This window comes from Rhododendron vialii, chromosome 9a, assembly GCF_030253575.1.
Source record: "Rhododendron vialii isolate Sample 1 chromosome 9a, ASM3025357v1".
NCBI classification, from domain to species: Eukaryota; Viridiplantae; Streptophyta; class Magnoliopsida; order Ericales; family Ericaceae; genus Rhododendron; species Rhododendron vialii.
Window position 1 is genome coordinate 1,403,047 of NC_080565.1, and position 15,308 is coordinate 1,418,354.

General features: G+C 38.8%; 1 protein-coding gene across 4 annotated transcripts; it reads left to right on the forward strand.

Annotated features, from left to right (window-relative positions):
• The first annotated feature begins 344 nt into the window (after nucleotides 1–344).
• Nucleotides 345–10,462, forward strand: LOC131300685 (uncharacterized). 4 transcript variants are annotated; one of them, XM_058326634.1, is made up of 17 exons: nucleotides 349–766; nucleotides 1,333–1,465; nucleotides 1,792–1,842; nucleotides 1,919–2,094; nucleotides 2,431–2,508; nucleotides 2,606–2,717; nucleotides 3,209–3,293; nucleotides 3,386–3,437; nucleotides 3,525–3,586; nucleotides 3,670–3,782; nucleotides 3,881–4,002; nucleotides 4,326–4,388; nucleotides 4,684–4,741; nucleotides 5,804–5,877; nucleotides 8,692–8,740; nucleotides 9,467–9,546; nucleotides 10,150–10,462. In XM_058326634.1, exons 2-17 carry the CDS (start codon nucleotides 1,342–1,344, stop codon nucleotides 10,210–10,212), a joined length of 1,362 nt encoding a protein of 453 aa, XP_058182617.1. In that variant the 5' UTR covers nucleotides 349–766; nucleotides 1,333–1,341; the 3' UTR covers nucleotides 10,213–10,462. The 4 variants fall into 4 exon arrangements, 3 of the variants coding, with proteins under 3 accessions (XP_058182619.1, XP_058182617.1, XP_058182620.1); XM_058326636.1 differs by lacking the exon at nucleotides 9,467–9,546 and having other exon boundaries at nucleotides 345–1,465; XR_009191029.1 differs by lacking the exons at nucleotides 8,692–8,740; nucleotides 9,467–9,546; nucleotides 10,150–10,462 and adding an exon at nucleotides 5,404–5,524 and having other exon boundaries at nucleotides 349–1,465.
• The last annotated feature ends 4,846 nt before the right edge of the window (nucleotides 10,463–15,308 follow it).

Consider the following 15,308-nt stretch of genomic DNA (forward strand, 5'->3'; position numbering starts at 1 on the left):
CCTAACATAGCTAACATTTTCTCCTTTCTCCGTTTTCTTCTACGTTCTCTCTCTTCCGGAACCCATCTCTTTCCCTGTCACTTCAATTTTCATCCCCCCCTCTCTCTTTGGACTGTAAGTATTCGATTCACCTTCAACTATAATATTTTGATTTTGCACCTCTCTATTTCTCTCTATTTATGTATGTATAGTGATGACTGATGAATACCAAAAACCACAATCAAAACCCTAATTTGATTTTGCATCTCTCTATGGAAAAGTACCAAAAACCACTATCGAATGAAATCGCAGTACAAACAAGGGATTGCATGGAGGCAGGGGCTGTGTTTATTCTCTTTTGGGACGACGATGGTGGTTTTTTTTTCCCCAAATTCTGGACAGTGAGAACAAACGGAGAGAAAGGAGAAAACGTTAGTCGTGTTAGGAGGGAGTTAAAGGAACGACGCCGTTTTATTAAAGTTGGGATTGAGATTTAATCTTGGCCGTCGGTTAAATTCATTAATGAGGTGTCATGTTGTGATGAAAAGATGGGGTAGACGTGGTGAGGAAAATATGCGGAGAGGGTACGGATCCCCGTACTCCCCGCTGATCTCACCGCCCCAAATCAACGCATCCATCGCCGATCTGCCACCGCCGGTCGCCGATCTTCCTCCTCCTTGCACGGGTAGTTTCTCTCTCTCTGTCTGTCGACCTCTTCCACTGCCGGTCGCCGATCTAAAGGGAGAGAGACTGTGGTTCCCAGATCTTCCTCCTCCTCCTTGCACGGGTAATGGAAGACTTTAGTCCTTTATAAAATCCTAAAAAATGAGACTGAAAAAGACTGCTCCGAGATCTTGAGATTGGAAGCAAAGAAATTTGATGGCTGTTTTTTTTTCTGTGTAAGATCCCATTTTGGTAAACTTTCATGGATTTGGGGATATTTTTTGTTCTAGGCTTGCAACTTTTTTTTTTTTTTGGTGAATGGTTCTTCATGTATCTTTCTTACTTTGGTTCTTAAAAATGATGGACTGATGGAATTAGGTGATTGTTTTGATTGAATGTGAAATCTGGATTGCAAAAAATGAATGTGGAACCTTTTAACGAGCTCAAGCCCGAGCCGAGCTGGCTCGTTCATGTACTACCGAGTTCAGCCGAGCTGAGTTTGAGCTTTGCAAATGATTAACGAGCCCAGCTCGAGCCCAGATTTTCCAGCTCGATTCGAGCTCGAGCCTCCCTATAAAATGATCGAGCCGAGCTTGAACACGTTAAAGCTCAGCTCGGCTCGTTTGCAGCCATTGTGGTAGTGAAGTCTTGGCCTTCTATTTATTTATTTTTATCTCGGGAGAAGTTTAGAACTGAAAAATGGCAAGAGAAGAAGCAGAGAATGGAAGAGACAACATGCAAATTGATGGTCCTGTGCCTGAACCTGAACGAGGACACGCTGTCCCCGATGGATTCAACCCGGATTACCTCAAAATTTACTACGGTAATTGCTCCTGCAGTACGAATTTGTTGTTGGTAATCTTGATATTCATTTTATCTTACCGAGTATTGCAGTTAATTAATGTCTTTCTTCCACACTCTAGTTGGTCCCTGATCGCATATAGATAGAGTATGCTGGTGATATTGAGGGTGGTTTTTGCAAGATTCTTGTTACTGATTGGATCTATGGGTTTCGTTAGTGGCTTTTGTGATACTTTGGGTTAAACAAACACCATTTTAACTACCCCAAAACTAGGATGCATAGATTTGAAACTTTTTTTTGCCAATTATGTACACCTTTTTAATGGGTTTAACCTTTATTTGTGGCAGGGAAGCTTTTCCCACATGAAGATATCTTTAAATGGTTGTCTTACGGAAATGGTATGTAAGAGCATGGGGTTATAATTCTATTGTTCTTATTTATTCTATTGATTCAAACACAACCACACGTCTGCAGATAGAAAGCATCCTGGATGCGACCAATCATACTTCGGACGGCGAGAGTTCTCTTTCACACTGGATAATGACATATACCTTCGTTTTCAGTCTTTCAACAGTGTATCTGAACTAAAGAAATCAATCAACGAGAAGTGTCCCGTCAAAATTGATATTGGGCCAGTCTACAATGTAGATGTAAGATTTGCATTTTGAACTGCTAAAGCTTAGTTCGACTTGCTTTAGTGAAAATCTGCAGATTGGGAGAAGTATTTTTTCAACTATTTTTGATGCTTATATACGGTTCTATAGTCCCATTACTTCACAGGGTAATGGGAATATGGAATTGTCCATGTTGCATGATTCACTAGGCAAGGTGTTTTTTGTCAGTTGCCTAATCTTGTAATTATCCCCAATTCATCGTGTTTCCAAGCAATGATTTGTAATTACACTAGGGGATTCTTTTTCTGCCCCTCTTTATAGTTCTGCTGATGTGGTGATTCTTGGTCTTTCTATTTATTCCTTATTTTGCAGCCTGCAAAGCGGCACACTTATGCACAATCTGGTGATAATAGTTTCACTCCAGTGGAGAGGGAGCTTATTTTTGATGTAGTAAGTTAAATCAGCTTCTAAAGGGCTGCAACCTAACAAAGCATGGATAAAGCTTCTTAGTCTTTGTGACGTTTGTGTTTTACGTTTCACCTCACAGGATATAACAGATTATGATGATGTAAGATATTGCTGCTCAGGCGCTGATGTGTGCTTGGACTGCTGGCCACTAATGACAGTTGCTATTAAAGTGATTGATGTCTCTCTCAGAGGTTAGATTATTGTCATTTTTATTCTCATGTCTTCTGAAAAAGTTTACGGGGTTGTAGCTCATGTCGGATATAAATACCACTACAAAAACACTGTAACAGATATCAATGCTCAAGTGCTTGGAATTTCTTTGTTACATTAGCATTGTTTGATGTAATCTATCGGCATTGAAAGCAGAAATCGCCAATCGTAGTATTGAACATGGTACTTACAGTGTTTAAGTATCACTACCAGATGAACTTTAGTTACAGATATCTGTTTTGTGTATAAGTTAACACAATGTTTTTATCTTGATAATCATATCATATTATGGTGACTATATCTTCTGCCCCTGAACCTCTTCTCTTGGTTAAATTTTTTTTGCTAGACTTGGGAGTTAGTTCTGTTTGAAGGTTTGGACATTACCTAACGAAACGTTCTTAAAATACAAGTAGATATGTGCACTGGCATTTTTCTATGCTTGTCTGAATGTGTATCTATTTTTCTATTGCAGTCGACTTTGGATTCAATCACATTCTGTGGGTGTACAGTGGCCGGCGTGGTGTCCACTGTTGGGTTTGCGATGGGAAAGCAAGAAGGTAAATGACTCAGATAGTTGGAAATGGAAGGCCGATCATCTGCTTTGCAATCTGAGTGATGATTTTTAATGTTCCAAAATGTCGATTTTCAGGTTAAATGACGAGCAGAGGGCATCAATTGCTAATTATCTTTACCTATACAAGGTTGTTTCCTACTGTTTCCGATATCAGCAAAGTTGGTATATTTTCACAGATTGAGGTGTAATGGAGTTCATCTTATTTCTTGCACAGGGCAATGAAAATAGTCATAAAAAGGTTTCTCTGATGGACGGCCCAATGCATCCTTTCGTTATGTAAGTGATTAATTTGTGTTGTTGATCTTCTTTCTGTACTTTTTGTGCTCGTTTGTACACCAAGGCTCCTTCAAACTCTGCAGAAGATCCTCCAAGATATCGGAAAAACACTTCAAGGAGAAACTGGTTTCCAGTCAGAATTTGTTTTCAAACGAGGAGAGATTTGAGAAGATCTTAGAGATGATTCCGGATGAATGTATGCAACTTTCGTCCCTGTCACTTTTCTCCTGCCCTCAGTGATTCACAATGTGTTCTGCAATCATTAGTACACATTCTAAGAAGTTTTGTTTGCAGCTGTTAGTTCAGAGCTTCGGGGAGCATGGCAAGAGAGCAGGCGTTCCTCTAATTTGAATGGAGCTATTAATGTTTCTCGATGGGAGCTATTAAAGTGTAAGCTACAATCTAGGAAACACAAGGTGAGAAATTACTTCAACAATATAACATCCCATCTAGAAGAGGACAATTTATGGACAAGACCACTGTGTGTTTATGACAGTCCAGTTTGTTGTATCCCGACGAATGTTGAGCATCTAGGTTTTGTGCTTAACATTTCCATCACTTAATATTATTTCTGCCGCAAGCATGCCTAAGTTATAATTTCTGTACCACCTTTTTCGGGTTTTTGGATTTCACAATCTATGGGTCCTGGGATGACTCTCTGAGTAATTTTTTCAGCAAATATAGTCTATGCTTGTAGTTTGTAAAGGAATTTTGTTTGCCCTGTTTCATGTTCAAACAGGGGCTTCGCAAATTTGTTGAAGAGATTGCACTCTCTTATGCTTATCCCAGGCTTGATATGGAGGTTTGTGAAGCATTTTCCTCTTTCTCCCCGTAGACATTCAGATAATCTTTGTACGCTTTGTGGGTGTGTGGTTTCTTTTTTTTTTCTTTTCTATTTGGTAGAAGCACAGGAATACTTTTTTCTAACATTATTAAATTCACTGATCAAAAAAAAAAAAAACATTATTAAATTCTTAAAACTACATATTCTATTTGTTTGTCAGTTGTGTGGGAGAAGGAAGCATATACACTTCATAAGTTTAATACAGTTTTTGTAGCTCTCTACGTCACATGGAACTCATTTGCATTTGTCTCAGGTATCAAAACAAATGAACCATTTGCTCAAGGCACCATTCTGCGTACACCCCAAAACAGGTTTGTATCTATTTTTTGTGATAGTAACAGCTCGGACATAGTTGATAAAAGAAAATGAACGTTGTTGCAAGATGACAATTATTATTACAATTTATTTGGTTTAGTTGTTACACACTGCAATTTTCCAATTCAATATTTTTGATTAAATTGGTTGAATGAATTAAAAGATGGCCTCGAATTGATCGGTGAACCTGCAAAATTGATGTGTGCATCAGTAATTGATCGAATAAGTTGATGTACCATCGAATAATCCAAATCGTCGTCTTCTTCTTCTTCTTCTTTTTTTTTTTCCGTGGTTAATCAATTTCGGATGTTTGTTGAGGAGATTCAATTGCTTCTAAATGGCACACAAAAAAAAAAAAAAAAAAAATTAAAGTTGCATCTATGGTACACAAAGCATTGAAGGTCAATTATGGGACCTTCGTTTCTATTAGAACTAGATTATACACGATGGTTTCATTAAGACAATTGGTTACATTAAGAAATTGAGCAGTTTGGGACTTGCGATGTTGTATGGATTGTTTGGCATATGTGTTGAACCTTCATCTTGAAGTTTGGATCATTAAGCTGTATCTTGAACCTTGATTCCTTATTTTTTATGTGTTATAGCGATTTGTCACTTTTTGAATGACAATATTCTCTATTGAATGTCCGCATAGAAGTACCTCTCATACAATAGTCTATCATGGTAAGTACCATATCTACACCTCCAAAGATGGTGGAAAGCACTGCAGCTATGAGGCCTTTCCGGCATTTCTTGCGACATGTTCTGTGATACTTCAGGTTCAACCTTCATATGTTATTTGAAGATGCATTAACATTTTCTTCTACCTATATTAAGAAGTGACATATGCAATTCACAATTCAAAAGAAAAGTATACTATTCAAGGCTGAGAAGTTCATCTAATAGGCAAAAGCACAAGTATACCAGACTCTTACTATTCATCTCATGTTTTGACAAGTATGACAATTTCTTAAAAGGAAAGCATGAATGCTTGTTTGTTTTGATCACGCGATGTTCTTTTTTGGCAATTGAGAGCTTCTTGTATTTGGATTCCCCAGGTCATGTGTGTGTTCCCATAGACCCAAATCTTTGTGAAGAATTTGACCCTACATCTGTTCCAACCCTTTCCAAGGTACTCACTGATCACATGCTTGCAACTCCAAAGTTTTAGTAGTTTAGTCTAGATCTCTTGCAATTGGTTGGTGGTAAACTGGATAGTTCAACATTTACATTGTATCTCTGATTGAATGCCTTACAATTTTGCTAGCTCCAGTATATCAACAAGCATGGTAATAGTCGATGGTCAAAAGTGGTGCATTTCTTCTTTTAAAAAATTGGTCTTAGGTCCATTATGTGAATTTCGTAACCCCACTAGTCCACCTCTTAGTTTACTTAGGTGTTGTGTCCACTGATGATAGTTTGTAAGGTCTAAGGTCCATCTCCTATCTTTAGCAAGACAAAAATGCCCTTTTTTGTTTTAAATCCAATTTATCCTTACTACTACCACGTCTGACCATGAGATTGACGCCACCTCCGACGACTACCTTCGGTAATCGACACTAGTGATTTTCCGGCGACTACCTCCGGCGAACAGAGTTTGACCGATATCATAATCTGTTGATGTTAGTGGCATAGCAAAGAATCCGGATTTTCACAGATAACCAAGTTTGTCAGAACAGAATTTGATAGATATCATAATCTGTTGATGTCATTGGCACAGTAAAGAAACTAGAATTTCAAAGATAACCATATCTATCTGTTTTTTTGGAAACATTCAGATAACAGAATTGGATAACCATATTTCTTGATGTTAATGTAATTCCAAAGCCAACAAATACCGATACAGGAAGATAACCACATTTCAGAGTATACATATGGGCAGATAACCACATCTGTCAAACAAAACAAATTCAGATTATAGGAAGATAACTACATCTGTCAAAATATAGGAAGATAACCATATCTGCATCAAACTCTAAGATGAGAACAAACAAACTACTAAAAACCCTAATCAACGGACTGGAAAACATGGCGGGAAGATGACGGCGACGAAAGAAAACACGGCGGCGGCCAAGGCAAACAAACGCGATGATGAAGGGAACGATGACGAGGACGATGGCGACGGCGAGGAAGGGAAGGACAACGGCGACGGGGACGACGTCGAAAAGGCGGATGGTGTCGGACAGCGGATATGGTAGATCGCCGACGTCTTGAGATCCTTGTGCTGGAGGAGTGGTAGATCGCCGACGCTGAAAAGGCAAACGGCGTCTGAATCAGAGAGAGAGCAGGGGGGGGTTTCTATACGGAATATATAGGAAGGGTATTTTTGTAATGGGTTTGGGTCTTATTAAGAAAGTGGACTGGGGAGGTCAGTAAACTAAGAGGTGGACTAGTGGGGTTACAAAAATCCTATAGTGGACTTATAAAAAATTCTCCCTTCTTTTTCTATTCTTTCATCTTTGAAGCAGAGGAAGCTAAGCCTATATTTCACGGACTCTTTTAAAAGAATTAATGTGCCCAATTGGGCACATGTGAGTATTCTGTGCATCAGAATCATCAAGAAATTGAACAAAGGATGGATTAGTGCAAGGTTCATAGGCTGTGAAGATGTATAGTGAGGAAAAATTGTGGTAGCTTGCACCCGTGTCAACAATTCAAGTAGAAAATGATGGGTTAGGAAGAGCATACTTGCCAAGTTGTAAATTGAAATTGATGCTATATCATATAAGCATGGCCAAAATACTGTTGTATTGCACTTGAGTAATCAATGGAGCTGACACCATTGCTCAATTGTTGGTCGTGAAGGTCCCGGAGATGAAGAACTCAAGAGAATTCCTTGGTTTATTTGTGGGACAACCATGCAGCTTATAACTTTTATTTGTAGTATGGTTCTCTCGATTGCAGTAATCACGGTGCACCATGGCTTTCCTGTTTGGCAGTAGCCTTGACCAATATTGCGTTGATTAGAATTTGTGTGGTGTTGATTGAACGAACAGTTTGGTTGACGACCCCGCTATTGGTGCAGCAAATAGCCCGATGTTGAGAGGTACAGCCGTAACAGCCCCATCGTTGACACTCCATAGAGAATGCTTCTGCGGATCTCACTTTCTATGGAGTTGACAATCCATGAAGTGACTAGAGCGTTGCATCATCCCCTGGAAGCAACTCGTCGGTATCCTTGGACTTTTTTATTGATCTATCGACGAAATCAATCTTATTTCTAGTCTGAAACGCCATGGCATACGAAACTTTGTCACTCTCTTTCTCTACTATTGTTACAAAGAGTCCGATCTTTCGCCACTCCGATACCATATTAGAAAAGAACCTGAGATGGATGCTTGGATGGATTTCACCATCTTGCAGGAGATCATTTCATTGATACTTATAGTTGAATAAAAAATTAAATAGAAGGTATCTTCATCTCCAAGGGAAAATACAGCTACTATGGGAGTTGTACAAGGAAATAGCGACAAGGCAATAGGCTGGAAATTAGGAAGATTCCACTAAGGCAATCAATGGAGAATCAGGAAAATAAAGTCAATAGTTGAGAATCTGGTGAGAATCTTCCATGTGGAATATACTTTTGTTTCTTCAAAAGTTCAAAGTTCCAAGTCACTGTTATTTAGTATAATGTGGCTACAACAATGTGGTACAGTGGTTTTTTTGCTTTCTTGTCCATCTACTTTTTGCAACAAATTCATGCACAATGATGCTAAGCAAAGTCCCTCCTGTAATTTGCAGCCTCACAATTAATCTGAGTGTTGCATGATTTGAGTAACCTATATTTTTGCTTGATTTTTACCTCAAAAACTATTGTTGGTTGAGTTCACAATGCTACTTATCTCTTTCAACTCATCTCCATGTGCAAGGATGACTATATCTGGTTGGTATTAAATAATATCTTTTGATACTAATAAGTTCCTGCATGACTTCGTAAAATTGCCAGCTTTTGGGCGAACTTAACATGGTTGGTTTGGGAGCAGATGGTGATGATGGTACGTGCGCAAACTTCACTTTCAGTTAACTTGTATCCTGTTTAAAATTTCATTTTTGTTTTGGTTCACGAAATCCATGATGGTCATGGACTACATATTTGCTGCGTAGAAATGTTCTCTTAGTATTGTAAAAAGCCAATGCCTATTCAAATGAGTGGTTGCCATGGTCTCCACTGGTATTGTGACTACCAACGCAATGTCGGGGTTATTATGATTTAGGGCAGGACTTACTGTGGACGACGTCCTAAAAGTCGCTAGGCGCTTGTCGAAAGGGGTGCCTAGGCGCCTAGGAGGGAACTAGGTGCCCGACTAGTCTGCTGCCTAATATGGCGTTGGACCACCGCCTAGCGCCTAGGGGGGGACTAATCGGCCTAGGCATCCGACTTTTAACACCGACTATGGATAAATGATTTCCTCTTTTATTGCAAGCCGATGCCATTATTCATTTGAAGCATGGTTGGAGATGCTCTTAGTTTGTAGTTACTATGGTTTATTCACATGCTAATCTCTTCTTTCTGGTTTCTGAAATTGCATGAATAGAAAAGCTATTGGTAGATTAGAAGATGGTTTTTAAATGGGAATCATGTTATTTCAAAATACTGCTCTGGGTGTTCCCATTCATTGGCTGAGAACTTTGAGCAGCTGCACTGGATGTAATTAAAACTTAGTTTTGACCACCACAGCTGATTAAGTATAGTACTGTGTTTTCGGCTTACTCACTAACAGGATGGGATAGAACGTCTCTTGGAAAATCAGTCGTATACTTCAGACAGCATTTCTTGCAGCCTCTGCTGAAGTCATGCAAGGTATGTTTGACATTTCACAGTCCTGCCCCGCCTCAGGTCCACAATGTTTTGTTTTTGCAATTTAAGTTTCATCCATGCCAAGTCTAAGCCAGATAATATCCTGTTTACGTTAACCAAAGAAAATAAAATCCTCTTTCTTGGCTAAAATTGAGCCAGTAATTTTGTATCAAATAGCTTCTTTTTTTTTTTTTTTGATCCGGTATCAAATAGCTGATGATAGACAAGTAATTCCATCTTCCTGGTTGGTTCTTTCTTAAGCCATCTTTCGAGTGACATCTGTGGGAATCACATCCCAATGGCCTTGAACCGCATGTTCCTTTCATTTTCTTCTTTTTTCGGCACCTTCAAATTCCGATCATGGCCACCTCAAACAACTTCCGACTTCAATCATTGCCTCTTATGGCTTTCCGTGAATATATTTCTCTGTCAAGATCTTCAGTTTTTGAATAGCCACCGTTCGCAAACACACTCAGACACAGTTGTCTGCTTGTGGAAGATATTCGATACCCAATTTTTCAATCTCCAAACTAAAGGGAAAATGGCTTTGTTGTTTTTTGTGATGAGTAATCTCATTGAGATAAGCTGTTAATGAAAAATCTGCAGGAGGAGATAGAAAGTTCATACATTGCCAAACGTTGGGAGTCAAAAACTTCGCTGAGCTGGTAGACTTTTTTTCATCGACATTGATCAGGCTTCGAAGTTTCAATTTTCCAGTAATGTACCAGAATTGAAAAGTACCTTTGATCTATTTATCATCAGTTTAACTTTATTTATCTGAATGACGAACTATAATTTTGATTTTTCCGGTTCAACTGTAACAGTAGGGCTAATTATCATGACAAGTTCCTTCTTTTCTGCCGTAATAGATTGGAACAATTAAGCTGATTAATAGTTACTAGAACATTTATTTTGCATATATAGCTGTTGGCGTACTTTTGATTTGTGAAATTCAATGGTATTGTGCAGATGTAATCGACAGATTCGACACTTGGTTTTTTGTTGTTACGACTGTTGTGAATGGGTGCACGCCAATATTGGAAAACCATTTTACTTTTGGCACAACCAATTGATTTTTCTTGCGGATGTGACCGGGTCGTTCCGTGTCAAATATATATTTATAAAAGCTTGGAATTAACTACTACTCCATAGAATAGTGGTCAAAATCGAGTGTCGATCTGCAGGGATAAATCGGTGAAGTTATTATAATTTCGATCAACTTCTAGATTAATTTGGAAAAGTAAAGATTGATTGATATATTTATTTTGAAGAGCTAATTGAACTAAAGAGCAATTTAATTAAAAGGTTTAGAAACGATGGAGAAAAATATCTAGGGTTTCGAATCCATCTCGACCGCGTAACAACAATATGCATAGACTATATTTACTTATTCGAATCAAAAGAGATTATCGCTAGGGCTAGCAAACACTTTCGATAACCGTCAAGGAAATAATCGGGTTGTTAAAAGGCATAAGACTATTCCATAGCATGGACCATCTCTCTTAGTAGCATGGTTTGGCCACCTAACGACACGATCCGTCTTACGAGCATAATTTATCTCAAAACTCTAACCACAATTAGTGAAAACCATTGCAAAATTAGGTATTTGAAATCGCGAATACAAATACTCAATCGATAGGAAGAAGTAAAATCAATTCATTCAATTGTAATGAAAAGGGTTCTGCGTTTTACAATCGATTTGGAAAACAAATCAAAACCTATGCATAGACAATGTTACTTGGCGCCGAATTTCATCGTCTACCTAGACAAGGGGTTTAGCCGGCCAGGGAAATGTGTACAGCTTTTTCTTCTATTTTGCTCTTAGCCGAATGCTCTCTGAAGCGTCGTCTCCCCCTTTATACAAGATGTCCTTTTATAAGCGTTGCCGACGAGAATAGGTAATAGAATTAATCCCTTAGTCAACCACTCACTGTATTAAAAGTTCGAATTCTTCTCTATCTTAAACTCTCCTGTTCTGGCATTTTCCATATTAATCCATGAGTTTAATTCCTCGGCTCAGGAGATTCCTACTAAATCCAAATTGATGCATTCTAATTAATTAGTATCTCATACACTTGAACCGTCGGCTTGACATAATTCAATGCTCCACTGCAATTTGTGATTTTATTTCAAACGGCACTGATTTTCTGAGACCAAAATTGACACAGATACCATAGACGATCAATTCCCATCTTTGAGGCAAAACTCCGTAAGACCTGTCAGGATGCTTAAAAACGATGAATGGATATCCCGCTACTTTGCAGGGATCTTTGTGGGCTTATAGATATCATCTCTAGTTTCTGACTTTAATTGATCTCCAAACAAAGGTGGATATGAGGAATATATGTCTTCTGAAGATCGGCTTTAAAGATGCTCTTAGTTTGTGAAAATTCCTTTTTCGCTATTCGAATACTCAACAAGCAAAATAAAAGGAATTGAAAAACAACAAACGATGAACACAAGGATATATGTGGAAAATCCCTTAAAAAGGGTAAAAATCACAGGAGGAAATCAAACAACTAAAAATAAAATAAATATTGTGCAGTTACAAAACGATCTTAACTAAAACAACCGTGAATCCTCGCCGACCGACCGAAGATCAAATTGTCGAATCCATGTACATTGCACCAAGTACTGTTTGATTGCCGCATGCCTTGAATCTTCAAGTCCTCCAAGAAACTTCTAGAATCCACCGGAAGAACATTTTAAGTAGTAGAATCAATGGTAGAGAAGAGCTCTGGAGTTATTCAGAAAGGTTGATGATCAACAGACCATATGTTACTCCAAGAGATAAGCTACAAACTCCCTTGGGTGTTTTCTTAACAATGGAGCCAAAGGAGAGCAACGCTGATATGTTCGGTGGTCTTGAAATCCCAACAGAACCGAATATAAATAGATATAGAAAAATCTGGCAAGTTGCTCAAGCACTGGTGAAAGCTCTTTTGGAGTTGCTTGAGCACTAAATCTGTCGAACGTTCCCATAATTTTCACCCACTGATTCTGTGATCCCATTTTCTAATAGACTGCTATAATCACGAAATTTCCTTGATAGACTTGATTTCATTCCATCCAATTTTCTTAACAAACTTTACCTCTCAATTACACAATATAATTGATATACTTCTGTTTACACCATATTTCACCGTCTGTTGATGATCAACTGAAATATGACAATTATGAGAATGCTTCCTATTTTATTATTTCGTATTAATAATATAACTAGTTTTTATTTCTTTTATTTGTTTGTATTTTAATGAAGTGCAGGACACGTGACATGCTTCTACACACTTTAAAGTTGAAATGAAGTTATTTGGACAAGTGGAAGCAAATGAGAATGAAGAGTATTGAAGAAGTGAGGAAGTTATTTCCTACACATCTTTGTTTTCCTATAAATAGCCTTTTTAGGCTTCATTGTAAGGGACACCCAATCACCCGACGGCTTATTTTTTTTTATCTTTTCTAGGAGTAGTTGTAACTTGTAATCATTTATTCGATTGTTCCATTCGATTGTACTTCTACTTTGAAGATTAACAAAGTCAATTTATTATTCTTCTTCCATATCTCACCCACTTCGTTGTTTGCTTCCAAAGAAGTCCTGAAAACAACAAGGAACCAAACTCCACTTTTCCACATCCACATTCCAGCATTCAATCGTCTCTGTTGATTTCGATCAATCAAGAAATTTAGTAAACAACCTCCTAAACAAATGCTCTAGAAATAGAAGAAAAATAAGTTACAACTCAGTAATAAGGGATACAAATCAATGTGTGTTTTTGTCATGAGATTTGCCAAATAAGATCATGGGCTATAGACTTTACAGTTTGTCTCTTCTACGTACACTAATTATCCGATTTATACCGATGCTCTGGACTATTAATGAATGAAGCATGGTAATGTGCACAGAAATTGAATTGAGTCTCTAAAAGTATTTTGGGTTATGTAATAAGTCTGTCTTTTGCCGGAGTCCTCCGTTTCCCTTACGGGATTTCTGTATTCCTTCGGGAATCTTGGGTAATTCGTTGAACCAGATGTTCCGATCTGATTGTCGGAATACAATATACCAAAACCGTTGTGTGCATAAAAAAAAAAAAGGAGAGTGCATATACTGGAGAGAGACGTGTTAGAAAAGTGGGAGATTTGGGTGTTGCATGAACAAAGAAGAATATGTCTGTAATGAAAGAGTAGTTAGAAATCGAGAATCGGCGTCCATGATTTGGAAGTTGACAAATGGGTGGGGATTTGGTAGTTGAAGATGGGATGGGAAGCCGACATGGCACAAATTAATGGCCAAGGCCATTTTTGGCAGGAGATTTGGCATGGTGTTGGGGGCTGAAAAATGGCATGGGACTATGGGAGCCAATATTTGGGTTTGGCAGGAGAGATGGCTGGGCGTTGGAGATGCTCTTAGGATGACACTTTGGAGAAGGCATAGAAGAGAGTCTGGTCTAGAATGAAGCAGTAGCCTTCATTTTTTCGGTAAAGGACAGACCTGTAATCTCATATCTTATCACGATTTCTTGCGGATAAAAGGACCTGTAATCTCATACCTATCATGATTTCTTGCGGATAAAAGGGCCACGACGATGGCACTGAAGAGGGCTGCGTCGGTGTTCAGTTGAAGAGATGGTGAATAGGCCAATTAGAGCATTCTGGGTTCCCAAATCATTTTTTTTTCCCGATCGGAATGGGTCTCCTGATGGGGCTTGGGAATAGACGAATTAATAGGGAAATTGAATCGAAAATATAGGGCCGTTAGATCATTTTTGGGTCTTCAATCTGAGCCCTCCAATCTGCCGCGGAGGACATTTTGCAAAACTGCTATCCACTATATAGTTTGTCTTCAACCTCACTAATGCTTTGGTGACGATGTCTTTTTTTTTTTTTTTTTTTAACCGGGAAAAAAGGTGGGAGGAGGCGACCAACGTAGCAACCTCCCTTGGGCATGACCATATGGGCTCCTTACCTACCAATGAAATGTCTGGTTGAGCCATATCTACTGTCCGTAAGAACACAGACCGTCACCACGACACCACCTAGGTACACGTTGGTAGGAGCATAAAATCCCCAATCCCATGCCCACTTGCACGACTCAGAAATCAAGCCCTGCCTGCTGAAAGAGGGAGCCCCAACCAATGATGCTACTACCTTCGATGGTCTTTGCTGCTGCATTTTAGGTACCATGTGATGTATAACCACTCTATTGATAGAATGTGCTCCTTCATCATGTAGTGGAACACATCTTACCAATGCGATGGTGACACTTCACATGGTACCCAAAATGTGATACTCAGACACGGTCACCATAACATTGCTCTCTCAACCTAGACGTTCCATCATCTCAACCTAAAACCCGTATGTGTTGGAAAAGCATTGACTCGCGTCTTCACACTCCTGCTCGCAAGCCTACTTTTTTTAGCGGTGGGAGCAATATTGCGTCCACAAACAATCCCTTCCAAGGGAGAACTGTCTTGAGTCCAACCCTTGAAAACACGCTCCCTCAAACCCACGAAAACCCAACTCTTGTATCACTGTGAACTGGCATTGTGAAAATCAGCTTATACATAATCATCTCCCTAGTTTGGTCAAAGGCAGGTCATTTGCGCTGAAGCTAGGGAATGCACAAGAAAAACAATCACATCCTGGCCCAAAAGAAAAGAGGTAACTAAATTACACAACTTTGGCGAACGTTTGAAGTTCATATTCTCTACAAAAGTTGCACAGCAGAAAATCCCATCAAAATTGCAAAAGAGGGACAATCTGTTGCA